This window comes from Erinaceus europaeus, chromosome 7, assembly GCF_950295315.1.
Source record: "Erinaceus europaeus chromosome 7, mEriEur2.1, whole genome shotgun sequence".
Lineage (NCBI taxonomy): Eukaryota > Metazoa > Chordata > Mammalia > Eulipotyphla > Erinaceidae > Erinaceus > Erinaceus europaeus.
The window spans coordinates 13650610-13677928 of record NC_080168.1 but is presented as its reverse complement, the minus strand read 5'-3'; the positions used below and the strand labels follow the sequence as shown (position 1 = coordinate 13677928).

Below are 27319 nucleotides of genomic sequence, written 5' to 3'. Positions count from 1 at the left end.
ACAAGCAGGGTGGTTCCCAGAAGGGGGAGCTGGGTGGGACCCCAGCACTGGCACGGAGGGGACAGCAGGCTTCAGGGCACTTGGGGAGGGGGCTTACTCTTCTTGTGGTTATAGAACTTGTCCTCGGACCCGTCCTTGGACTTCCGGATGATGAGCTTCCCAGACTCCACATCGACCTTGAGCTGCAGCTTCTGAGGAATCCCCAGAGACTCTGCCTTCACCTGGTGGGGGAGGAGGGAGAGAGGAGAAGGAGGGGGGAGAGTCAGGAGAAAGAGGAAGAAGGGAGGAAGTAGGATAGGAGGGTGTAGGGAAGAGGGGGAGGAAGGAGAAGAGGCAGAGAAGAAAGGAAAAGGAGGATGGAGAGGGAGGGGAGAGAAGACAGACAGAAGGAGGGACCAGGAGGAGGAATCAGAGGTGGGGAGGGAAAAGAAGGGAAGGGAGAGAGGGATAGGGAGGAGGGTGAGGGAGAAAGGACAGCAGGGGGAGGAGGGAGAGAAAGGGAGGAGAGCGAAGAAGGAAGATGAGGAGCAGGGGAGGAGGAAAGGGAAGAGTAACAAGTGAAGTTGGAGGATGGAGGAGGAAGGGAAAGGAGAAGGGGGAAGGAGAGGGAGTGGATGAGGGCACAGAAGGAGAAAGGAGGAGGGGCAGAAGAAGAGGGAGAGAAGTAAGAGTGGAGAGGAGAGGAGAGGAGAGGGGAGGAGAGGAGAGGGGAGGGGAGGAGAGCAGAGGGGAGGGGAGGAGAGGAGAGGGGAGGGGAGGGGAGGAGAGGGAGAAGGAAAGGAAGTGAGAGGAAGTGAGAGGTGAGATTGGTCTTCCCCTCTGTGTCTGGGCTCAGAGTGCACACCCCCCCCCCCCCACCCAAAACTGGGCTGGTAGAGCCCTGGTGTCCTGAGCGGCCCGCTTCTGTGCCCACAGCCACACTCCACCACTTCTAACCAGGGGTGAAGTGGGGGGGGCAGTCTGGGTCCCCAGCCCCCCCCCCCCCCACATCTCTGTGCTGAGGCAGGAAAGGTGGCAAGGTCCTGACTCTGCCACTCTCAGGCAACCACTAAAATCAAACTTTTCTCTTCCCTCCCTTGAGACACTATTTCTGGCCAGTTTGGGACACCATGCAAAATATCAATATCCTCACTGTAAGGACAAAGTTGGTGGCTTCTCGTCCAGTGAGAAGCTCTTCCCTGGGGTTCTCCCAGCAAGGGTTATCCCTTGGGCTTTCCCCGCACCTTTGGACAACCAAGCCTAAAGCACTCTTCCAGGGCATCCAGGAGGTACCTTGACTCCCAGCTGGAGGGGGTCAAGGCCCCCCACTTACCTCAAAGGTGACTGGAGGGATGAGGGAGCGTCGGTGGGAGGACTCGGGCCCCTCATGCAGCAAAGCCTTGACCTGGGGCACAAAGGCACATAGCCACTGAGTCAGGGAGTACAGGCTAGCATGGACTTGCACCCCCAGAGCAAAGATGGAACCTTGGAGTCTGGGGGAAGCTGCAGGGCCAGTACCTTGTCTTCAATGGATGACAGGAGGCTGGTCAGCTGGCTGAGCTTGGCCACCATGTTGAGGGGACTGACCTCAGCAGACACCTGTGAGAGGGAGGTCAGTCAGGGTGGGGGAGCCTCTGGAGGTTCCTGGACTATGCTAGTCCTCCCTGACCCACACCCCCAGCCCAAGTGCAGAGGGGGAAAGAGGGGAGACCCAGTCTCATGTCATACTGAACCTGCCACAGCCAGCTCACAATAGCAGTGGGGAGCATTTCAACGCAGGTCTTTCAACCCCCCAGAAATAGACATTAAAAACAAAGCAGGTGGTAGCACGCGCAGTTGAGCACACATGTTACTGTGCTCAAGAATTGGGGTTTGGGGGCCTGGCTGAGAGCACACATCACAATGCACAAGAACCCAGGTTCAAGCCCCCAGTCCCCACCTGCAGGGAGAAAGCTTTGCAAGTGGTGAAGCAGGGCTGCAGGTGTCTCTCTGTCTCCCTCTCTGTCACCCCCTTCCCTCTTGATTTCTGGCTGTCTCTATCCAATGAATAAAGATCACAAAAAAGGACTGGGGTTTGAACCGCCAGTCCCCACCTGTAGGGAGGAAGCTTCACAAGCAGTGAGGCAGGTCTGCAGGGATCTCTCTCTTGCTTTCTATTTCCCCCAACCAATCTCAATTTCTTTCTTTCTGATAGAAACAGGCTGGGGTATGGATCGACCAGCCAATGTCTATGTCCAGTGGAGAAGCAATTACAGAAGTCAGAATTCCCCTTTTCTGAACCCCATAAAGAATTTTGGTCCATAGGGAATAGGCAATAGGGAAACTCCCAACAGCGGGGATGGGACATGGAACTCTGGTGGAGGGAACTGTATGGATTTGTCCCCTGTTACCTTATAATTGTGTTAATCATTATTAAACCACTAATAAAAATTTTAAAAAGTTTTTCTTTCCTATCAAGCCAATAAAAGGGAAGAAAAATGCAAACAAAAACAAAACCATTGGCATTTTAAAAACATGACCATCATGGGACCTAGCAAGTGGGGATTAGACAAAGCGTTGGACTCACAAACACGAGAGAGAGCTGGGTGCAGAGCCACACAGTCAGGCAGGACTGCACCAAGTCTGAGGCTGCTCTCCACCAAGCCAACCCACCACCCCCACAACCGCCCCATGAAGATCCACAAAGAGAAACTGCTCCCTCTCAGCCACATGCAGGAAGTGAGCCACGTGTAGGAAGTGAAGGTTTCCACCAATCCAGGGCGTGCCTTGTCCATGGTTGAGTCTCTCAGTTGACCTCAATTTTCCACTGGGCTATTCTCAGACATCACGGCTGCCCTTGGCCACAGTGTCTTTTATCACATTTAGTTACTACCTTCGGGGTTAAGCCACATACAGCCCTAATCAGGACCCCCACCCCAACCTCTGGCTGCCACCCCCTCTAGCACTCCCCACCACCCTGCAGTTGGTACTCACCCCCCCCTCTCTCTCTTTCCTCCTTTAATATTTCATTTCTCTTTATTTTAGTGAGAAGTATACAGAGAGAAAGACTGGCTTTTGGTAGTGTTGGGGATTGACATCAGAGCCTCGGGCAGCAAAGTCTTTTGCAGAACCATTATGATGTCTCTCTAGCCTGGTGTCCACTGTTCTCCCTGAGAAGTTCACGTTCAGTGTGTGGTTACTGAAGGGGAGCCCCGGCCTGGGGCAGGGCAGAGGCTGTTCAGCAGTGGGATGTTTCAGATCTTGCAGAGCCTGTGGCTTAAGGGGGGGGGTGGTTTGCACTCAGCTGAGGGCACATGTTACAGTGTGCAAGGACCCAGGTTCAAGTCCCTGGTCCCCACCTGCAGAGGGAGGCTTTGCAAGCAGTGAAGCAAGGCTCTCTCCTTCTCTAGCTCTCCCTCTTCTCTGGATTTCTCTTTGTCTCTATCAAATCACTCAATAATTAAAATATTAGGGGGAAAAAGCTATAAAGAATTCCAATTTGTATCTCCTCACTTGAATTTCCCCACCTGCTCCCTGGTGCGGTCAGTGTGAGGGTTTGGGACAATGGCCTTCTCTCTCACCCTAAGCTGTTCTTTTTGGGGGATCAGATTAGGCAAAGACTGGTAATGACAGGCTGCTGCCAGCAGGGCTCACAGAGCAAGTGAATTCGCAGGTGCCAGACTTTCCTGTTCTTCGGATATTCACTGGTCCTTCAGGCTGGGCAGAGCATAAAGGTTCTGCAAAAGATCTTTGTACCTTGTACCTGAGCCTCTGAGCCTCTAGATTCAAACCCTGGCAACACCACTGGCCAGTTGTACCTGCACCTGGACGTCCTTATATTATCTTATTTCTTTTACTCTTTAAAAATATTTTATGAGGGGAGCCGGGCAGTAACACAGGGGCTAAGCACACATGGCACAAAGCACAAGGACCGGCTTAAGGGTCCCATTTCAAGCCCTAGGCTCCCCACCTGCAGGGGGGTCGCTTCACAGGTGGTGAAGCAGGTCTGCAGGTGTCTCTCTTTCTCTTTCCCTCTCTGTCTTCCCCTCCTCTCTCCATTTCTCTCTGTCCTATCCAACAATGATGACGTCAACAATAACTACAATAATAAAACAACAAGGGCAACAAAAGAGAATAAATAAATATTAAAAAATATATATTTTATGGGGCCAGGTGGTGACCCACCTGGTTAAGCCCACACACTACAGTGCACAAGGATCCAAGTTCAAGTCCCTGGTCCCTACCTGCAGGGGGAAAGCTTCATCTGTGGTGAAGCAGGACTGTAGATGTCTCTGTCTCTCCCCTTTTCTATCTCCCTTTCTCTTAATTTCTCTCTGTCTATATTCAATAATAAATCAATTTAAAAACTTTTAAAATTTTTGGCTGGGGAGACAGCACAATGTTTATTCAAGAGACTTCCATGTCTGAGGGTCTGGGGTCTTAGGTTCAGTCTCCAGTACCACAAGCCAGAGCTGAGCAGTGCTCTAGTCTCTCTCTGTATCACTCTTTTATTAAAAATAATAAATAATAAAATAAAATAAGATATTCTAATGAGAGAGATACAGAAAGACACAGAGAGTAACACCAGAGCACTGCTCAGCTCTGGTTTATGGTGGTACTGGGGATTGAACTTGGCACTTTAGACACTGTGATTCCACTGCACCTGGAGGTCAATTTTTTTCTTTTTTCTTCTTCTTTTTTTAATAATTTCTTTCTTTATTTTTTAATTAATTAATTAATTAATTAATTCCTTTTGTTGCCCTTGTTGTTTTTATTGTTGTAGTTATTATTGATGTCATTATTGTTGGATAGGACAGAGAGAAATGGAGAGAGGAGGGGAAGACAGAGAAGGGGAGAGAAAGATAGACACCTACAGACCTGCTTCACCGCCTGTGAAGTGACTCTGCTGCAGGTGGGGAGCCGGGGGCTCGAACTGGGATCCTTCTGCTGGTCCTTGTGCTTAGCGCCACCTGCGCTTAACCCGCTGCGCTACCGCCCGACTCCCTTTTTTCTTCTTTTTTTTCCTAATGTGGTAGGGCAGAGAGAAATTGAGGTGAGGGGCAGCGGATAGAGAGACACCTGTAGTACTTGCTTCTGAAGCTTCCCCTAAGTGACAACTAGGGGCTTGAACCTAAGTCTATGTGCATGGAAATAGTGCTCACTCAACCAGTTGTGCCACTGCCTGACCCTTATTTATTTATTTATTTTTAACTTGAGCACTACTGCTTAGCTCTGCCTTAAGGTGGTGTCAGGTGGTGCTGGGAACTGAATCTGGGACCTTGGAGCCTCAGGCATGAAAGTATGTAACATAAACAACAATGTAACAACAACGTAACTTGTTACCTCGGTGGCCCTGAATATTTTCATACATTATAACCAAGAGACCTTCCTGAGAACCCGTCTCTACTCCTAGAAGCAAGAAGTGAACCTATATGATGACAGTTACTGGGCCCCCAACTCCCAGGCAGGTCCCTGACATGTCCATTCAGCTGTGCCTGACGGGATAGAGAGTATGGAAGTCCGACCCCCTGCCCCTCACCTCCGGTGCATGCTGCTGCTGCCCCTCCCCAGTCCCTCAGCTCAAGCCTGAACGATACCCTTTTACCCTTTCCTGGTCAAAATGTCAGGGTGCACGGCTAGGCCTGTTAGAGCCCCAGCTCACATGCCTGAGGCCTCACAGGCCGTGGGTTCTATACCCACCACTACCACATGCCAGAGCTGAGCAGTGCTCTAGTCTCTCTACTTACTTGTTTTCATATTAAATTAATACATAAATAAATCTTTTAAAAACATTAGCTTGTTTTTATTTGTTTATTCATCTCCCTCCCTCCTCCCTTCCTTGCTCTAGAGGGAGGAAAGACAAGCACACCCACAGCTCCTAAGCTGCCTATAATGTAGTAAGGGCTGGGCTTGAATCTGGGCTATGTGCAGGGAGAAGCAGCACACTATCCAGCTGAACTTCTTCCTTCTTGTTGTTAGTGGAACTGTTGATAGCTCAGTGTTAAAGCACAGGACTTGCATGCCTGACACCACCAAATGCCAGAGCGAGCGGAGCAGTGCTTTGATCTCGGTTTCATTCTCTGACTCTTATAAAAGTAAGTCAGTGAAAATAAATAAAGGAAAAGGCGGCCAGGGAGATAACACAGCACTTGGGAGCTGGACTTGCAAATGTGAAAGCCTGAGTTCGATCTCCTTCGATCCCCAGTACCGCATGTGCCAGAGTACTGTTCTCTGTCTCAGTAAACAACAAAAATCCTTTAAAATAAAATCAAAAGGGAGCCAGGCTCACCTGGTTGAGTACACACATTGGTAAGCATTAGTAAGTGTAAGGCCCCAGGTTCAAGCCCCTGGCCCTCACCTGCAGGGGGAAAGCTTCACAAGTGGTGAGGCAGGGCTGCAGGTGTCTGTCTCTCTCCCTCTCTATTTCCTCCTTCCCTCTGAATTTCTCTCGACTTTATCAAATAAATAATAAATAATGTTTGAAATAAGAATACGATTAAACAGGGAGTCGGGCGGTAGCGCAGCAGGTTAAGTGCAATTGGCGCAAAGTACAAGGACTGGAGGAAGAATCCCAGTTCGAGCCCCGGCTCCCCACCTGCAGGGGAGTGAAGCAAGTGGTGAAGCAGGCGTTGAAGCAGGTCTGCAGGTGTCTATCTTTCTCTCCCTCTCTCTGTCTTCCCCTCCCTCTCCATTTCTCTCTGTCCTATCCAACAAGGACGACATCAAGAACAACTATAACAACAATGAAAAATAACAAGGACAACAAAAGGGAATAAACAAATAATTTTTTAAAAAAGAATATGATTAAACAAAACAATAAAACCACTCTCCTCCCTCAGCCTCCCAACCCCTCCCAAGCCCCCAAAGATGTGCCCGTCCCTTGTTTACCTGAGGCCGAGACCGAAGGCCAGGAGACAGCTGCTGGTCAAATAACCGCTGCAGAGACTCCAAGGAGGGGAGGGTCCGGATGACCTCTCTGGTGAGTGACCAGACAAAGGTTCAGCGTTAGTGGGCGCCTGACACAGGCTTTTGATCAAAGACCCCAGCGGCCAGAGCCGGCTCACCCCCACGGTCCCTCTCCTCCCCACGTGGGGTCACGTCGCAGTTTGACCCCCCTAATCCTTCAACACCACTTGGATCATCCACAGATGCCAACCCCCAAAGACACACCTCCCAGAGTTAAAATGCAAATTGCTGGCTGCCCCTGGAGCAGGTCTGGAATCTGCATTTGAAATACCTGCCTTGGGGGCTGCCAGAGGGAGCCCTCAACTTCAAATCCCCCCTCCCCCAGGTCTTTCTTAAACCTAATTTACTGACTACACCCCTAACAGAATCGTGCCTCGGCCTCCCTGCTGCTGTCCTCAACTTGCTTTAGTTGCAGTGGGCAGACAATCCCGGGCTCTGTTTTTCACATTATCATCTGGCCGAAAGCGTATTTAGTGTTCTCATGGTTTCAAAATATTCTGTCGAGTAAATGTGCCCAGATGGATTGCTAGATATCTGGGTTCCTTTGAGTTCTTGGCGACTGTAAGGAAAATCTGGGCTGAACAGCACTGCCCAGCTGCCTGTTGGTTTGCTTCCCTTCCTCCCTTCCTCCCTCCCTCCTTTCCTCCCTCCCTCCCTCCTTTCCTCCCTCCCTCCCTCTCTCCCTTCCTTCCTCCTTTCCTTTCTACCTCCCTTCCTTTCGACCAGAGCACTGCTGTGACACACGTTGTGCCTGAATCCCGGGTGTCTCAACTTGCAAACCAAGCACTCCGCAACCCCGATCTAATCCCCATGTCCCCAGCAGGATTGTTGTTGTTTGTTTGTCCTCCCTGCCCCTTCCCCCTGATTTTCCATGCCAATTTTAGGAGAGACCACAGAAGCTTGGTAACAATTCCAACCCACCAATCCCGGGACTTGTCTGAATTCTATGATTGTTTTTCTTTCCATGGCTCTAACTTTGCATTTCAACATTGAGAAGCCGACCTGCAAGGTTTTGATGAAGGGTTTCTTTATCCGGTTGAGCTGTTACCTTACTCCTCTTTGTCTAAACTGTTTATGTTCTTCTGCTGGATTTCTCATGGGAGCTCTGTTAGTACTTTCCTGCGTGGCATAAACTCTGCACACTGCTTTGCTTGGTGTCTAACCGAGTTGTTTGCTATTTTGCTTTTCATCCCTAGTGGGCTGAATCTTATTATGAAGTGTTTTACACATTTGTATCTTTCATCTTTGCCTTGGTGATTATTTGTTTACCTTTGTGAAAAATTCATCATCAGCGTTTACTAGGGAACTTGCTCATTTTTTAAAGTGATTTCTTGCCCTTATAAAAGTTGCATGTTTTTGTTGTTATGTATTTTTAATTCCTTGGGTTTTTTTTTTCCTATAAGATTCATTTATTTTCAAATGGAGAGAGAACAAGAAGAGAGTCCAGAGTACTGCTCAGCTCTGGAACTGCAGTGGAGCTTCACAAATTGGGGAGTGAGGCGCGCAGGGCCCCAGAGGTGGAGAGCGGAGTGGGGAGCTGACCCTCATCTTTGATGTAATAGTCTCTGTATTCAACGCCTGGATTCTGAACCTTTTCCTTTTGCTGTTAGTCAGCTTGTTTCTAGGCTGGCATTTCCATGTATGTTGAAGTTTTTATTGTGATAGAATTGCAAAAACAAACAAAACAGAAAAAAGTCAGGACTCAATAGTCTATCACCGTCTTAGTCAACACAACATAAACATTTGTTAAAGTATCTCTAAATTCTACCCAAGTGAAAAAAAAAGTCACCTAGATAATTCCTCCTCCTCCTCTTCTTCTTTTTCACCTCCAGGGTTATCGCTGGGATTTGGCGACTGCACTATGAATCCACTGCTCCTGGCAGCCTTAGTTAGCGCTTGGTAATATGTGTGTGTGCCAGGTGTGCCTGCCCCCCAGAACATTTTTTCTGAGCCTGCAGCTCTGTGATCCTGGGTGTGCTAATGTTAATGTTTAGTTTAGCTGTAGGCTCTTCCTCTTGCAATTGGAAGAATCATCCAGACTCAGTATGTCTCTGATACGCAGGCCAGGTTGGAAGAGGAACAGAGCGAGTCTGCTGCCCCCTGTAGTAAGGAACGTGCTAGGCTCTGGCATCAGGTGCAGTGGACACTTGGGATCCTTGGATTGGTTTTCCTGCTATCTATCAGCATTAACACAGGCGTGTTACACAGGATGTGAACATTTGTACTTGCAGGCTGAGTACACTTGGTGGTTCTCCTCTTCCTTCTCCTCCTTCTTCTTTAATATTTTATTTATTTTAATGACAGAAAGACCAGAGCACTGTTCAGTTTCGGCTTACGATGATGGTGTGGATTGAACCTGGGACCTCAGAGCCTCAGACATGAAAAGTCTTTTGCAGAACCATTATGCTGTCTCCCAGCCTGACGCTTGGTTCTTCTATTTTCAGTGGGCTTTGCTTGTTTCCCTGGCTTTGTTTATCCCTATGTGTGGTGCCATACTCTATTTTCTTTTTAAAATTTAATTAATTAATTTATTTATCTATTTATTATTGGATAGATTCAGAGAAATTGAGAAGGGAAGGGGAGGTAGTGAAAGGAACAGAGACACCTGCAGCCCTGCCTGCTTCACCACTCATGAGACTTTCCCTCTGCAGGTGGGGATCAGGAGCTTGAACCTGGGTCATCAAGCACTGTAATGTGAGCGCCACCACCTGGTCCCCTATATTTTCATTTATATACGACCCATTAGTATTTCTTATTTTAAATTTTTTTATTCCCTTTTGTTGCCCCTGTTGTTGTAGCTTTCTTGTGGTTATTGTTGTTGATGTCGTTCGTTGTTGGATAGGACAGAGAGAAATGGAGACAGGAGGGGAAGACAGAGAGGGGGAGAGAAAGACAGACACCTGCAGACCCGTTTTACTGCCCATGAAGTGACTCCCCTGCAGGTGGGGAGCTGGGGGCCCGAACCGGGATCCTCATGCCAGTCCTTGCGCCTTGCGCCACCAGAACCTTTAGCTGTTGATTATCTGAGAAAGCTCTCTGTGTCTTCTTCAAAGTCTTCAAACTTCTCCTGTTGATTGACAAGCAGCAGAGTCAAGTATTCTCAGGTGGGGGTCTTTTCCACTTAGAGCTCTGAGTATGTCCTGCTAGCCCTTTCCAGACTTTAGAGATTCTATAGATAACTCAGTCCATCGTTCTATGGAGTTTCCCTTAGAGAAGAGTATTTGCTTTTCTCTCACAGCCTTCAAAATCCTCTCTTTGTCTTCAGTTTTTGCCATTTTTAGTTATGTACATTGACCTCTTCAAGCTTCCTTTATCTGAGGGGTCTAATTCCTTCTTTAATTTGAGGACATTATCAGCTAAAATTTCTTCCAGTATGAATTTCTCTTCTCCTGTTTGTACTCCTACAATGTGAATGTTGTTTCTCATAATGCTGCCATATGACCCTCTCTTTCTCTCTTTTAAAATATTTTATTTATTTATTAATGAGAAAGATAGGAGGAGAGAGAAAGGGCCAGACATCACTCTGGTACATGTGCTGCCAGGGATTGAACTCAGGACCTCATGCTTGAGAGCCCAATACTTTATCCATTTTACCACCTCCCAGGCTACAAATTTTTATTTTTATTTATTTTATTTTTAAATATTTATTTATTCTTTTTTGTTTCCCTTGTTGTTTTGCTGTTGTAGTTATTTTTATTGTTGTTGTTATTGATGTCATCGTTGTTGGATAGGACAGAGAGAAATGGAGAGAGGAGGGGAAGACAGAGAAGGGGAGAGAAAAATAGACACCTGCAGACCTGCTTCACCACCTGTGAAGGGACGCCCCTACAGGTAGGGAGCCGGGGACTCGAACCGAGATCCTTATGGTCCTTGTGCTTCACGTTATGTGCACTTAACCCGCTGCACTACTGCCTGACTCCCTATTTATTTATTTTTAACAGAACACTGTTCAGCTCTGGCTTATGGTGGTGACAGGGATTGAACCTGGGATTTTGGAGCCTCAGGCATGAGAGTCTCTTTGACAACTATTACGCTATCTCAGCCCCGCCCCACCACATAACTCTCTTATACCTTCACCACTTCTTTCAGTGTTTTCTTCCCTTTTTAGGGGTGAGGTGGGGTGGATGGTGGCTTCCTCTGTATCTTCCCGCTTTCCACATCAACAACTGATTTCTGTGTTCTTTCAGGTGTTCCCCACTGCTATACCCTCCCTCCCTCCCTCCCTCCCTCCCTTCCTTCCTTCCTTCCTTCCTTCCTTCCTTCCTTCCTTCCTTCTTTCCTCCCTTCCTTCCTGTCACAGCACTCATTTTCCCACTCACTTTGCTGAATTTTTCTACCATTTCTCTGAATTTACTGCCATCTTCTCAATTTGGTGAGCATGCTCACTAGCGCAGTGTTGAAGTCTTCCTCAGTTGGTCTGTGTGACTCAGCTGAACTTGGGGTTTTCTCCCAACCCTGAGGGCTGTCTTGCCTCCTCTTTGCACATGGCTTCCTCTGTCCTCCCATGTGTCTGAGCCAGCAGGCCATGTTGGAGCAGGTCTGGGTGGCCACCAAGGATCCAGTCACAGCTGACTAGCTAAAGCTATTGGGTTGTCAAAATAGTCGTGACACATTTCTGCATAGAAAAGCATAGAAAAAAAAATATGCCATGACTTTCCAGACTGCCTAATATACTGCCGATGTTGCGCCAAACCAGAGGACTGAGCCTGCAGGTGTTTCACCCCTGTGTCTGCACCTATGGGGTGTTTCTGGGTGGCTACCCCCCAGTCCTGTTGCTATGGAGACTGCAATCACTGCTTTCAGCTGCCCATCACCACCATGTGGTTTCTAGCTTTTGTTTCCCTCTTTCTTTTTCCTCCTTGCTGTTGTTAAGTTGTGAACCCAGAGTCACAGTAGGGGGCTATATTTGAGCCACCAGGGTGCAGGGGCTGGGCAGTAGCCACAGAAGCAGTTTGCTGGGCCAGGTGTGGGGGGGGGCAGGGAAGGGGGTCCAGTGGACTTTGGTGGAGGGATGATGGTGCTTTGGTGGGGGTGGGGTGGGCTGGTGCATTTTGAGGAGATGAAAAATTTTTTCTTTGAAGACAGTTTTGTTCATTGCTGTGAACACGGCTTGCTGCCCCGATTCCCAGTTCAATCCCTGGCACCACAAATGCCAGGTTGAGGCTTTGGTTTTCGCCCTCTCTGTCATTAAATTTAAAAAGTCTTAAAAATTAACTCTGAGGGTTGGGTGTTGGCACACCCACTTAAATACACATGTTACCATGCCAAGGATCCAAGTTCAAGCTCCCAGTCTCCACCTGCAAGGGGGTAGCTCCATAAACAGTAAAGCAGGGCTACAGATGTCTCTCTATCTGCCTCCCTCTCTAGCTCCCTCTCCCCTTTCAATTTCTCTGTCCTATCAAATAAAGGAAAAGCATGACCTCCGAGAGCAGTGGCTTCTTTGTGTAAGCACTGAGATCCAGCAGTAACCCTGGTGGAAATCAAAAACGGAAACGATCAGCTCTGCCTGTCAATGTCTCTGTGTGAATGAGAAGAAAACCAGGCTGCAGCAGTGAAATTGTGCCTGCACGAGGCCCCGGCCATGCCAACATTCTTCTTTTAATTAAATAAATAAAATCAAACATCCAGATGGTGGAGTGGCTGTGGCTAGCCTCATTATTTATTTCTATTTCCATCGTATGGCTTTCTCGGAGGACCAAATGAACACGTTCACTCTGGGTGGATTCTTCTCCAGCTGCTCAGTAGGTTGCTGGCCTCTTATTTTTAGAATCACCAGATTTCTTGTGTGTGTGTGTGTGTGTGTGTGTGTGTGTGAGAGAGAGAGAGAGAGAGAGAGAGAGAGAGAGAGAGAGAGAGAGAAAGGGAATTCCTGAATTCTTTTTGAAGTTGACTCTCAGCAAGTATGATTTAAAGAATTTTTGAGATCTGCAAGGAGCCACTATGTTCTTGAGGGTCTAGGGGCTCGGAGGGTCCTCTCTTTAGACATGCAACTCCATTCTTTGTCATTTATTGTTATTGAAGAGCAGAAATAATATGTATTTTTTTTCCTCCAGGTTATCTCTGGGACTCAGTGCTGGCACTATAAATCCATTGCTCCTGGTGGCCATTTTTTTTTTCCATTTTATTGGGTAGGACAGAGAGAATTAAGAGAGAGGGGGAGATAGAGAGGGAGAGAGAAAGATATATACCTGCAGACCTGCTTTGCCATTTGTGAAGCTTTCTGCCTGTAGGTGGGAAGCTGGGGGCTTGAACCTGGACCCTTGCATACGTCCTTGCACTTAGTGCTATATGCATTTAACTGAGTGCATCACCACCTACCCACCCACCCCAGCCCCTATCCCCAGCCACCCACCCCCTTTTTGCTTTTTTTACTAGAGCACTGCTCAGCTCTGGCTTATGGTGGTGTTGAGGATTGAACCTAGGAATTCAAAGCCTCAGGCATGAAAGTCTTTGGCAGAACTATTTTCCAGTCTCCCCTACCCTGCAAATAATATTGAATATCAAAAATGTAAACATCATGGTTTTGTTCCTCACCACTCACTTGCTGAGTTACTCTTTCCTGGTGGTTGAAAAGCTTTCTTTCCAAGAGGGGGTGTCGACACTGATACTTGGTTGTTTTATCAATTGGCTGTTTATGAAGCTTCTCTAGAGCTAGATCTGGTTCTTTTTTGAAGCCTGGGGATTTTTCTTTTCTATGTTTACTCATCACTTCTGTATCTTCTTTCTTCCATCCTACCAGCTTGAAGCTGAGTCTCTCAGCCTTCTTTCCAAAGACATTCAATTAAAAAAAACCAAAAAAACATTTTATTTACTTACTGAACAGAGACAGAAAGATATAAAGAGGGAAGGAGAGGGTTAGAGAGAAAGAGAGACACTTGAAGATCTGCTTCATCACTTGTGAAGCAGTGCCCCCCCCCCCGAACCCTACTACAGGTGGAGAGCAGGGGCTTGAACCCAGGTCCTTACACAGAGACATTCAATTTTGTTTTTTAATCACACAAGTCTCTGTGTATGTTTACATTGTCCTTCTATGCTTTCTTTATATACTTTTCTGATCCTCTGCTCTGAGCTGTGGTTTTATTTTCAAGTTTGATTTGAATGAATGAGTGAGTGAATGAATGAATGAATGAATGAGTGGAGGCCTGTACCATCATAGCAGTTTGAAAATGCTGAGTTGCTCAGAGCAACCTCTACAAGGATGGCAGAAGAATGGGAAACAATTTTGCTCCTAGTAAATATTTTTAAAAATCCCAGCCCTTGATTCAAACCAAGAGTCAAAGGCTGACTCATCCTGTGCAAAGGATAGGGCAAAGGGGAGATTTAGACCCGGAATGCCTTTACTTCTAACTAGAGGTTAAGTATATTAAAATATGGAACAGGGGACAGGGCAGTGGCACACCTGGTGGAGCGCACACATTGTCATGCTCAAGGACCTGGGTTCAAGCCCCCAGTCTCCACCTGCAAGAGGAGAAGCTTTGTGAACAGTGGAGCAGTGTTTCAGCTCTCTCTCTCTCTCTCTCTCTCTCCCCTTCTCTCTCTCTCTATTCCTTTTTGTGTCTATAAGAAAAAGAAAACAAACAAACAAACAACATGGCCACTGGGAACAGTGGAGTCCTCAAGCAGGAGCTCAAAGCTTAGCAGCCACCCTGTGGTAAAACAAACAAATAAAGCAAAGCAAAGCAAAAATAAATAAATAATAAATAACAAGAGCAAAAGACAGCTGATGTGTGATGTTGAGCGCACACATTACAGTGCTCTAAGAACCAGGTTTGAGCCCCTGGTCCCCACTTGCAAGGGGGAAGCTTCAGGAATGGTGAAGCAATGCTGCAGGTATCTCTCTGTCTCTTCCCCTCTCTGACTCCCTCTTCTATCTCAGTTTCTTTCTGTCTCTATCTAGTCGATCAATCAAATATTTAAAAAGAAAACCAAAACATGGAACAGTTAGAAGCTGACACAATGTCCCTAAGAAGTAGACCCATTGAGGATGCTACTGTCCCCATAAGACTGCCACCCAACTCTGAGGAGAGTCCAGGGGAACACTACACAGTGTTGGGGAGGGGGTAGGAGACAGAGAGGGGGAAGCCTGGTGGAGGCAACATTCTATTTAAAAAAAAACATTATTTATTTAGTTATTTATTTATTACCAGAGTACTGCACAGCTCTGGCTTATGGTGGTACAAGGGGATTGAACCTGGGACTTTGGAGCCTCACGCATGGAAGTATTCATGCATAACCACTGTTCTATCTCCCCCCATCCAGCAAGACTCCATCTCCTCCTGAGCAAAGCAGCCTCACAGAGCACGGTCTCCACCAGAGCAGGAAACAAACCTTGTCATCATGAAGTCACAGCTTGTGTTTTCTGTTTTTTTTTTTTTTCTTTCCTAGACTCAAGTGTTATGTGTGCTTTCCCTGGTGATAAGTGATTTTTATAACAACAGCTTCCAGTCAAGGAAAAAAAAAATCCTTTTGTGGAAATCTCTTTTTTAAAAAAACGATGCCTCTGGGTTCACTTAGCTGTAATTGCTTTAGTTAAATGTCAATTCATTGAAATGAGAGCTGCCGGGCCTATTCTATGAGGTTCCATTTGTCAAGGAAATTCTTTGTTGAATTTACAAAATGTACTGGTGGGGCTTTTAGGGGCCTTCAGAAAGAAAGTTCAATTCGATTAGCGATGATGAAAGATTCCCTTTTTTCGTAGTAACTGAGCCAGGATGGATAGGGTGCTGGCGAAATCGACAGGGAATTCTGAAATTGCTGTTTCTGTAATAAAATCCAAAATGATATAGGCAAAACAAACAAACAAACAAAAAACCCCACAAAACCTCACCCACATGAAATGCTGTTTTTACAACCAAGATTCTGGCCTTTCATATAATGATGGAACTATTTAGGCTCCTTGCAGTTTCTTTCAGATGCTGTTGAATTCCATTTTCTCCCTTCCTTCCTTCCTTCCTTCCTTCCTTTCTTTCTCTTTGTTTCTTTTTTTTCCTTCCTCTTTTCTTTCTTTTTAAGATAGAGGTGGGGGGTGAAGACCACAGCACTGAAGCTCCCTTCAAGCATTGGAGGCTGGAGGCTGGGCTTGAAACTTGGGCACTCACATGGCTAAGCAGCGCACTGCCCAGGTGAGCTATTTTCCCAGGCCTATTTTCTGTTTTTCTTAAAACTTATAAAGATTTTTTACATAAAGAGATGTCCTCATTCCCCCCCCCGCCATTAATTTATCAGAGCACTACTCAGCTCAGCTCTGGTTTATGATGGTGCTAGGGATTGAACCTGGGACCTTTGGTGCCTCAGGCATGAAAGACTTTCTGCAGAACCATTATGCTATTTCCTCAGCCCTTAAAGAGGTCCTTCTCTTGTGATTGGGGAAATAGCTCCGCTGGTGCAGGACTAGCCTGCCGAGGCTCCTGCTTGGATCTTTGTTCCCGCTTGTGCTTGGGGTGATGGATGCTCTGGTGCCCTTTTTCCTCTCTCTCCCTCAAATTGCAATCAGTGAAGCACATTTCTAAACTGTGAGCTACCCTCTGGCTGGCTGGTGGTGTTGTCTGTTTTCATTTTGCTCTGCTGGTCACTACAGGGTGATTAAACCTGGAAGTATCCAGACCCCAGGGATCTAAAAGGAGCCCAGGGATCTCCAGTCACTGACCATGCTTTTCATCGACGCCCACCAGTGCAGGTGCTGGAGAGTCAGTTTGACTGGAACAAAACAAAACTGCCCTCTTGCCTGGCCGCCCACACAGAGAACAGACAGACTCACTCACTTCCTTAACAGCGTCAACCCCCCACCCCCGTTACTAAACACAGAGCCCAAATCTTCAGGGAATGGCAGTTCCCCCTCCCCCCACCCCCCTTTCCGGAGCTGCTGGTCTCACATTAACTGGAGTTTGTTTTGTTTTTAAGTGACAGTTCAAATACCATGAAAACAAAACCTCAAACAGTCACAGAGATTGCTGCGTCCTATCAGCCAGTAGGTTATTCTGACCACTGCAGAGGCTTGTAGCAAGCCATCCAGCACCGGGGTCAGGCTAATGAGCTAAGGCTCTGGGCCTGGCATCTGCCCCGCTTTCCCCCCTCTGCCCTCAGCCCCCCCCCCCCCCCCCCAGGGCGTACCCATAGAGCTCCCTACAGAGGAGCACGGTGAGCTTCCGCAGGTGAGGGAGCCCGCTGGAGCCCGTCCTTGCGAAGTCAGAGTCCAGGGCCAGCTGGGTGCTCACATAGTCCTGGATGGCTCTGAGGTGCTCCTCTGGGAGCCTGGGAAAAAAAATCAAAGAAGGAAGGGTCATGAAGACAATGTTTCTCTGTCCCTTGAACCACCAAAAGTCACTAGCACAAGAAGAAATCTGCATTCCCCCTCCCACTGAGATGCAGCCCCTGGGGAGAATCATTGGTTTATTTGGGGGGGGGGGGTGAGGGTCATGTGAACTTTCGAAGTCAGATCAGAGCAAGGTCAAGGGTCCAGCAAGGGAGAGAGATGCCTCTTAATGTCTTTAGGGAGGCTTTTCCCTCATTTTCCTCTAAGTCTGGAAAGCAGTGACAGACTGAGGACAGGGACATGTCTATCCTTTAACAAGGAGACATGTCAGCTTGGAAAGTGCACAACATAACTGCTCTCCCACCCCACTGGCCTGAAGACAGGATCAGAAAGCTGAGAACTTGTGTGTGTGTGTGTGTGTGTTTGTGTGTGTGTGTGCGCTTCATGAGTGGTGAAGCAGTGTTGCAGGTGTCTCTTTATCTCCCCCTTCCCTCTTGATTTCTTTCTCTATCCAATAAGTAAATAAAGTTAATAATAATAATAATAATAGCATAACTCATAAAGTTGAGAGAAGCTTAAGTTTAGAGAGGGCTTCAGTTCCCTCACTTCCGCACCAAGTTCAAGTTTTCAGTCAGGGGCCAGGTGGTGGTGCGCCCGGCTGAGCTCACACATCATAATGCACAAGGTTTAAGCCCGGGCTCTCACAAGCAATGAAATGTCTTCCTCTTTTTTCTTTCTCTCTGTCTCTTTCCCCCTTTCCTCTCAATTTCTCTGTCTCTATCCAAAATTAAAAATAAAATTAACAAACAAGCAAAAAACAAAACAAACAAACAAACAAAAAAACAACAACAGGCGGCTGGCGGTAGCACAGCGGGTGGCACCAATCAGGATCCCGGTTCGAGCCCCGGCCTCCCCACCTGCAGGGGAGTCGCTTCACAGGCGGTGAAGCAGGTCTGCAGGTGTCTGTCTTTCTCTCCCCCTCTCTGTCTTCCCCTCCTCTCTCCATTTCTCTCTGTCCTATACAACAACGACGACATCAATAACAACAATAATAACTACAGCAATAAAACAGCCAGGGCAACAAAAGGGAATAAATAAATATTTAAAAAAAAGAAAAGAAATCAAGTTCACAGACAGAGTTGACCAGACCAGGAGCATAATGTCTTGGGAGGAGCTCCATGGATGGCTGCACTGGTGTCTCTCTCTAATAAATAGATAAAAGAGAAGCTGGACAGAAGAAGGGACTCCACAGCAGTCCATACACCTTACATGCACAGAGGCCTGAGTTCAGTTCCCCACAATCCATAAGAATAAATAAATAGGGAGTTGGGCGGTAGTGCAGCTGGCTAAGCACAAGTGGCTTGAAGCTCAAGGACCCACTAACGATCTGGGTTCGAGCCCCCGGCTCTCCACCTGCAGGGGAGCTGCTTCACGGGCAGTGCAGCGGTCTGCAGATGTCTATCTTTCTCTCTCCCTCTCTGCCTTCCCCTTCTCTCTCCATTTCTCTCTGTCCTATCCAACAACGACAACAATAATAACTACAGCAACAATAAAAAACAAGGGCAACAAAAGGGAAAAATAAATAAATATATAAAAAATAAAAATAGGGAGTCGGGCTGTAGTGCAGCGGGCTAAGCGCAGGTGGCGCAAAGCATAAGGACCAGCATAAGGATCCCGGTTTGAACCCCGGCTCCCCACCTGCAGGGGATTTGCTTCACAGGCGGTGAAGCAGGTCTGCAGGTGTCTGTCTTTCTCTCCTCCTCTCTGTCTTCCCCTCCCTCTCTCCATTTCTCTCTGTCCTATCCAACAATGACAACAACAATAATAACTACAACAATAAAACAAGGGCAACAAAAGGGAATAAATAAATAAAATAAATATAAAAAAATAAAAATAAATAAACTATCTTACAAGCAGAACTGATGCATGTGAACATACAAGACAGCAACCATTTCTCATGACCCAAAAAGGAGCTGGGGACAAGCCCCATGTCACTTCGGTCTCAGGTCCCTCCTACACACTCTGAGCATACAAGACCCTGGAAGGTTCACTTCTGCAGTGAGCTGAGCTGTGGATGGACCGGCCTCCCCCTCCCACAACCTCACCTGCAGGTCCCTTGCTGCAGAGGTGGCTGTGGGGGAGGGTGGAGGGTGGGAGGTTCTGCCTCACTTCTGGCCCTGCCCCACTGCACCCAGGAGGCCCCAGAGAACATCTGCACCCAGAAGGCAACAGAGTGACATAGTTAACAGGGGCTCTTGGCTGGGCTGTGGCCCAGCAGCCTGGTGGAAACACAGGCCCTCAGTTTCTGATAGACAGCATAGATTGGCACCAGCTCTGCTTCAGGGGTTTTCAGTGCGAAGGGGCGTTTCTCACAGAGAAGGACGCCTTTGCATTATTTACACGGACAAGGGACTGTGGGCCAAAGTATGAATTCATGCCACACACACCTATTGAGTGCCTGCTCTTAGCCAGGGGACTTGCCAGGCTCTGGGGACAGCTCCCTGCGGGAGCTTAAAGCCAATTTAAGGGACAGGCGGTGGCGCACCTGGCTGAGCACACACACTACCCCATGCACAAAGACCCAGGTTTAAGCCCCCAGTCCCCACCTGCAGGGAGGAAGCTTCATGAAGAGTGAAACAGTGCTGCAGGTGTCTCTCCATCTCTCTCCACCTCTCTCTCTCCATCTCCTCTCAATTTCTCTCTGTCCTATCAAATAAAAGCATGGCCAGGTGGTGGTACATCTGGCTAAGTGCACATATAACAATTCACAAGGACCTAGGTTCAAGCTCCCAGTCCCTACCTGCAGAAGGGAAGCTTCACAAGAGGTAAAGTAGGTCTGTAGGTGTCTCTGTCTCTCCCTATATACCCTTCCCCTCTTGACTACTCTCTGTCTCTATCCAAAATGAATATATAATATTTTTAAAGCCACTCCACTGCCCTGCTGCCCTGCTTTGATTTTCAGAATAAAGAAGGCCCCTCTCCAGGGGTCCCCCCACCTCTCCAGGACCAGAGGGGCCATCAGGAGACATACACAGGGGTCTGGAAACTTAGGAAGGGGCGGCAGGGAATGTGACAAGAGGACTGTGCCTCACACCTCCCACCCCAAAGACAGAACACCACGCTGTGTAGACTTCACAGTGCACACCACATGTGGAAAGAACATTCTGCTCCTGTTGCTGGTGACAAGTTTCAGTCTGCTTTTTTTTTTCCTCCAGGGTTATTGCTGGGGCTTGGTGCCTGCACCACGAATCCACTGCTCCTGGAGGCCATTTTTTCCCTTTTGTTGCCCTGGTTGTTTTATAGTTGTTGTGGTTATTATTGTTATTGTTGATGTCGTTCATTGTTGGATAGGACAGAGAGAAATGGAGAGAGGAGGGGAAGACAGAGAGGGAGAGAGAAAGACAGACACCTGCAGACCTGCTTCACTGCCTGTGAAGCGACTCACCTGCAGGTGGGGAGCCAGGGTCTTGAACCAGGATCCTTATACTGATTCTTGTGCTTCGCGCCATGTGCACTTAACCCGCTGCACTACCACCTGACCCCTACTTTTTTTTTTTATTTTTCAGAGCACTGCTCAGCTCTGGCTAATGGTGGTCCTAGGGCCTTTGGAGCATCAGGAAAGAGAGCTTCTTTGCATAACAATTATGCTAGTTCTACCTCTTCTCTTTAATTGATTAGTCAATTAATTAATTAATGTGAGAGTAAGAAAAAGAGAGCCAGAGCATCACTCTGGTTTATGCAGTCCTGAGGACTGAACTTGGGACTTTTTGCTCCAGAGCTGGGACCTCATGCATGTGCGACCTCACCATTCTAGGCTACTTTTTTCCTTCCAGATACATAGAGACAGAGACAAATAGAGAGGGAGAGACACCACAGCAACTGAGTGCCATGGAAACTCTCTTGTGGTGCAGGGGCTCAAACCTGAGCCTCTCTCTCTCTTTCTCTCTCTCTCTCTCTCTTTCTCTCTGTCTCTCTCTCACTCTGGCCCAACCTTTAGGTTCCAGTTAGCAATGTCTTTGCCTTATAGTTAAGGAATGCCAAACTAGGAGTCTGCTGAGTGGCTATTGAGAAGTGTTGCTAAGTGATGCTTGCTCAACGTTTTATAAAGAACCAGACCACCAAGTTCTGGTGATTTATTCTGCACGAGGGGGATCATTTATGAGTGATAAGTGGCCACAATGCTGGGCCCTCCTCTCCACAGACCCAACCCCCTTTATAAGCCCCGAGAATCTGAGGGGTGTTGGGGTGAGAGGCGGCCATCTTTTTGGATAGCTAGCCCCTGATTAAGCCTCTTCCTACCCCTGCTCCCCCACCAGCACCCGTCAGCACCCATGCAGCCAGGGTAGCCCATGTGAGCTAGGCATCCTGAGCCCCACCCGTGGGTGCCCTGGGAGAGACTAAACAGCCTACTGGGTACTGTGGTCCCTCCAGAGGTGACACCAAACTAGGAACCCAGGGTGTGTAGGGACTCACCCGCTGGTGTCCATGTTCTGTAGGCGCTGGAGCAGTGTCTCGGACAAGCTTGGCCGGCTGGCCTCGGTGGCTCGGGGGCTCTCACTGGACACTGACGGCGAATCCTTGGCCTCACAGGGCACGGTGGATAGTGGGATGTTCCTGGGTGGCAGCTCAGGTGGTGATAGGACACCCTCTAGGCAAGAGAAGAACAGAGGTGGCATCTGGGGACCCGGCCTTTGTGGGATCTGACCTGAGGTCTAAAGCAGAGTCATCCCGCTGAGATGCTCAGCAAACACCAGCAGGGGGGACCTCAGCAGTTTAGCACCAGGGCTGGCCTTCTGGGTTGAGGTTGGACCCAGAAGCAGGAGCAGGGGAGCAGAAGTTGGGACCTGGCAGCCCCTCAACCCCACACACAGCCCCCCCCACCTCCCACCAGGCTGAGGCTTCATGTATGTATGTATTATGCCATTGCTCCCAGGCTACTTCTTGCTTTATTTCAGATGAGGAGGGAGAGACAGAAAGATGGAGAGACATCACAGCATCTGAGCTTCCCCTGATGCTGTGACACTCTCATGTGGTGCTGGGGTTCAAACCCGGACCACACATGGCAAGGCAGGTGCCCTACCTGATGAGCTCTCGTCCAGCCCCTCTCTGTACTTCCTCTCCTTCTCTCTCCTCACAGACCCTTAGAGACAAAGAGAAGGAAGTGAGGGGGCTCCCTTCACCTAAAGAACTAAGATAGGAACCAAGCACCATGACCTTGAATCTGGGCCCCCAAAGGACGTCCAACGTGGCCCTCAGGGTGATGTGTTGGGCTAGACGTCACTCCAGTTGGCCATCTGCTAAAGCCAAGTCCAGGAGCGCAAAGACAGCCTCCAGGATGCCAGCCTGCTGGCCTGGCCCTCCAGACTTAACAGAGAAGACTTGGGACCCTTGGTGGCTTTTTCTTGAGGACAAGGCTGGGGAGCCCGGGGTGCCTGCTCTCTGTCAAGGACACCTGGACTTCTAGAGCTCCACTCCAGGCCGCACAGAATGATCCACTTCAAAATGTGAAGCAGTCCCCAAAAGTGACTAGACAGAGTCCTGCCTGCAATTGCCTTGGCAGGGCCAGACCAAATAGTTTCGCAGGCCACAACGACATTCCCCACCCTACTCTAGGAGGACCCTGGAGGTGCCAGGGTGGGAGACTTCAACCCTCCTGATCACCCCAAATCCAGTTCTGGGCTCAGCCACTCCGCCTCCCACCTGGATAAAAGACTGCCACAGAGAAAGCTTTGGAGATGGTGCGGAGAGTCGCCCAGTCATACTGCTCTCCCCCACAGGTGCAGGGAGAAAAATGTGAACACACTTCTCTTTCAAAAATGGTCACTGGGTCTGTGGTTCAAGCCCCTGGTCCCTACCAGTAGTGGGGGAAGTCTCACAAGCAGTGGAGCAGTGCTGCAGGTGTCTCTTCTTGCCTTTCTTTCTATCTATCTATCTTTTTTTTTTTTTTTTTTTTTTGCCTCCAGGGTTATCCCTGGATCTTGGAGCCAGCACTAGGAATCCACTGCTCCTGGCAGCCATTTTTCTCCCATATTATTGGGTAAGACAGAAATTGAGAGGAGGGGGGTGTAGGGAGAGAGGGAGAGAAAGATAGACACCTGAAGACCTGCTTCACCACTTGTGGAGTGGATCCCCTGCAGGTGGGGGACTGGGGGATCGAACCCAGGTCTTTGCATGGATTCTTATGCACTTAACTGGTGTGCTACTGCCTGGCCCTCTATCTATCTATCTAATCTACCTATCTATCTATCATTTGTTTACCTATTACCTATCTATCATCCATCATCTAGCATTTTTAAAAACACAAAATATTAAAATTTTTTATTTCTTTCTTTATTTTGTACAGAAACAGAGAAATTGTGAAGGAAGAAGTAGGGAGAGAGAGAGAAAGAGAGAGAGAGACCTGAAGCACTGCATCACCACTTGTGAAGCCTCCCCCTCCCCCTGTAAGTGGAGACAGGGTGGAGGCTTGAACTCTGCTCCTTGCACACTGTAATGTGTGTGCTCCACCACCTGCCCAATACCAGCCCAGCCCCTCTCATTTATCTATCAGTCTATTGGTCTATTTCTGTCTCTCAGCTGGCAGAGCACCAGACTTGCATGCCTGAGGTTCTTGACTCCATCCCTGGCACCACATATAATACAGTGGTGCTCTGGCTTCTCTCTCTGTCTGTCTGTCTGTCTCTCTCTCTCTCTTTTAAATTTTTTGTTATCTTTCTTTATTGGATAGAGACTGCCAGAAATCAAGAAGAAAGGGAGAAATAGAGAGGGAGAGAGACAGAAAGGCACCTGCAGCCCTGCTTCACTACTCACAAAGTTTTCCCTGTAGGCAGGGACCAGGGCTCAAACCTGGGTCCACATTATGACACATGCACTTGGGACTGGATGGTGGCACATCGGGTTAACAAGTGCACTCAACCCGGTGCGCCACCACCCAGCCTCAAAGTCTTTTCTTTCTTCCTTTTCTTTCTTTCTTCCTTCCTTCCTTCCTTTCTTTCTTTCTTTCTTTCTTTCTTTCTTTCTTTCTTTCTCTCTTCTGTCTTATGATGGTTCGAGGGACTGAACCTGGGACTTCAGAACCTCAAGCATGAGAGTCTTTTTGCATAACCATTATGCTATCTATTGCCCCCACACAGCTGGCTTCTCTCTCTTTCTTACTCTCCTTCCCTCTTGGAGAGCAAGTAGTGGGGGTAGGGAGTTAATGTGGGCTAGTGGACTCTGCCTCTGAGAGCAGCTTCCAATAGAAAGACGACAAATTTCTCCAAAATGTCCCCACCCACCTACCCACCCTCTGGGGTGCCCACCCTTGGGCCAGTCCTTATTTAGCTTCCACCATGGCTGGGGAGGATGGAGTCGCAGGTAGGACAGGCCTGATTCCCCAGCCTCTAGGTGCTCCTGTTCTGCTCCTTCTCCCCATGGCCTGCTGGCTACAGAGAAGTCCCTCGGAATATGTTTTTGAGACCCAGCCTCCGCTTCCTCTCCTGGCCTGGCTTCAGTGCCTGGAGAAGACCAGCCAAGTCAGACACCTGGGGGAGGGAGGTCAGTCATGTGACTGCATTGAGACTGCAGCTAGGTCCCCAGACTGTGTCCCTGTCCCCAAAGGGCAGAGCTGGTAGGTATTATAAGCCTCGTGGGGTGAGCAGGCAGCCACAGTGACAAGTCCTAGGCTGGCAGGGTGTGACCCAGATGAGAGAAGATCTCAGGGGAACTTGCGACCTGACTGGACACCTGACAGCTGGGACACACTGGAGCCCCCCCTTCCCCCGCCTGTCATGAGATGTCAAGCTGGCCATGACAGAGCAGCAGAGGCAACTCACAGGCAGAGAGAGAGAGAGGGAGCTCAGGAGGACTCCAAGCCTGGGCTCCCACATGTTGGGGGCAAGTCTCCTTTCTTGAAGCTCTCTAGGTGTGGCTTGACCTTTAGTGTTTAATGACCTTTGCCCAAGAATCTTTATGAATCCCCCTCTTCTGTCTCTGTCTTTTTGAAATCTTTTAATTATTTCTTTATTTTTGGATAGTGACTGAGAGAAGTTGCGAGAGGAGATTGGGTGAGAAAAAGACACCTGCAGCACTGCTTCATGGCTTATGAAGCTTCCTCCTTGCAGGTGGGGCCCAGGGGCTTGAACTCAGGTCCTTGAAGCCTATGTATTCACTTAACCAGATGCACCACAGCCCAGTCATTCTTCTCTCTCCCTTTTTCCATTAAAAAATTAAGTTTATATTTTGGATGTAGATAGAGAAAACTAAAGGAATGGGGAGAAAGATAGGGAGAGAGAGATACCTGCAGCACTGCTTCACCACTCATGAAGCTTCTCCCCTGCAGGTAGGTTCTGGGGGTTTGAACCCAGGTCCCTGTGCAGGGTAACATGAATGCTCTACCGGGTGCCCCACCTAGTCCTTGAGTGCAGGAAGCCAGCACATGGCTAAGCCCTCACTCACAGGTGCTCTGTGTCCCCATTCATCTTGTTATCAGGAAGTGTGGGACCCCTTTCTGGACCTGTCAGATCCCCACACACCATCAGCTTGGAAGGATTTTCAGAACATTGCCACCTCAGTGTCTCTGCATCAACTGCTCCTCTCTTGGGGACCAAGCAGGTAACCCACTGTGCTCAGGCACTGGGGGTTAAGAGGAATCTTGGCACTTGAAGGACTCAGTTGTGGTTCTCAGGGTTTTTTTCTGTAGCTGATGAAACAGCTTGACTGGCAAAGCCAGTGCTGTTCGAGCTCCAGACCCCTGGGCTAAGCCCTGACACCGCAGACAAGCTCTAGGCATGGTAGACTGGTGATGTGGTGTCTCTCCTCTCTCTGTCTGTCTGTGTGTCTCTCTCTAAATAGAACATGAAACATTTGGGCTGGGGAGGTTGTCCAGTGCTATGGTGTGAGGTCCTGAGTCTGTTTTCTTTTTCTTTTTAATTTTTAAAAAATATTTTTTCATTTCCTTTTGTTGCCCTTTTTGTTGTTGTAGTTATTATTATTGTTGATGTCATCATTGTCGGATAGGACAGAGAGAAATGGAGAGAGGAGGGAAAGACAGAGAAAAAGATAGACACCTGCAGACCTGCTCCACTGCCTGTGAAGCGACTTCCCTGCAGGTGGGGAGCCGGGGACTCAACCCAGGATCCTTGCACTTCGCACCATATGTGCTTAACCCGCTGCAATACCACCTGACTCCCTCTTTTTACTTTTTTATTATATTTATTTATTGGATAGAGACAGACAGAAATCAAGAGGGTAGAGGGAGATAAAGAGAGGGAAAGAGAGACACCTGCAATACTGCTTCACCACTCGCACAGCTTCCCCCCTGCAGGTGGATACTGGGGGCTCAAACCCAGGTCCTTGTGCACTGTAACATGTGCGCTCAGCCAGGTCTAAGTCTGCTCTCTAAGGCTACTTCATGCTTTCATTTTATGAGAGAGACCAGAGCATCACTCTGGCATCTACAGTGCTGGGAATTGAACCTACAGCTTCACACAGGCAAGTCCTGGACTCTAGCTATGAGCTATCCCCCAGGCCTTTAGGAAGTGAAACTTATAGAGTGACTGGAGTCAGCCTGACCCTCATGTATATTTTAGGACCTGTTTGTTTTTTTTTCCCTTTCCTTCTTTTACTGATGATGCCGATAGACACCTTTCTTATCCTTGTAGTCAGTGAAAGATTTCCTCTTTCATTTTTTCTTATTTAAAGACTTATTTATTCCAGAAAGAGAGAGCACATCACTTGACTGACGTATGGTGGGTGGTGTCTGGGATGGAAGCTAGAACTTCTGGGACCTCAGGCCTGCATATCTCCTTAGATTCCTTCTCATTCCTTTCATAGTGAAATTCAGTTATTATTGTTATTCTCTCCCCCTCTCTCTCCCTCTCCCTCTCCCTCTCCCTCTCTCTCTCTGTCTCTGCTTCCAGGGTTATCACTGGGGCTTGGTGCCAGCACTATAAGTCCACCCCTCCTGACAGCCATTTTCTTTTTTCATTTTATCACATAGGACAGAAAGAAACTGAGAAAAGAGGGGGAGACAGAGTGAGCAAAAAAGATAGACAGACACCTGCAGACCTGCTTCGAAGCTTGTGAAGCATCATCCTGCAGGTGGGGAGCCAGGGGCTCGAACTCATATCCTTGCGTGGGTCCTTGCGCTTAGTACTATGTGTG

The 27319-nt window shown here is 48.3% G+C and overlaps 1 protein-coding gene across 4 annotated transcripts in view; it reads right to left on the bottom strand.

Annotated features, from left to right (window-relative positions):
- The window catches only part of INPP5D (inositol polyphosphate-5-phosphatase D), a 116585-nt gene that overhangs the window by 40762 nt on the left and 48504 nt on the right, over positions 1-27319 (bottom strand). For 3 of the 4 annotated variants that reach the window (XM_060193805.1, XM_060193808.1, XM_060193807.1), the window contains exons 4-10: positions 22257-22316; positions 21650-21824; positions 17035-17175; positions 6847-6934; positions 1498-1578; positions 1313-1384; positions 98-221 (exon numbers count right to left, since the gene is read on the bottom strand). In XM_060193805.1, coding sequence (XP_060049788.1) covers positions 98-221; positions 1313-1384; positions 1498-1578; positions 6847-6934; positions 17035-17175; positions 21650-21824; positions 22257-22316 — 741 coding nt within the window. The remainder of the gene's footprint in view (positions 1-97; positions 222-1312; positions 1385-1497; positions 1579-6846; positions 6935-17034; positions 17176-21649; positions 21825-22256; positions 22317-27319) is intronic. The other variant, XM_060193806.1, reaches the window with a different exon arrangement.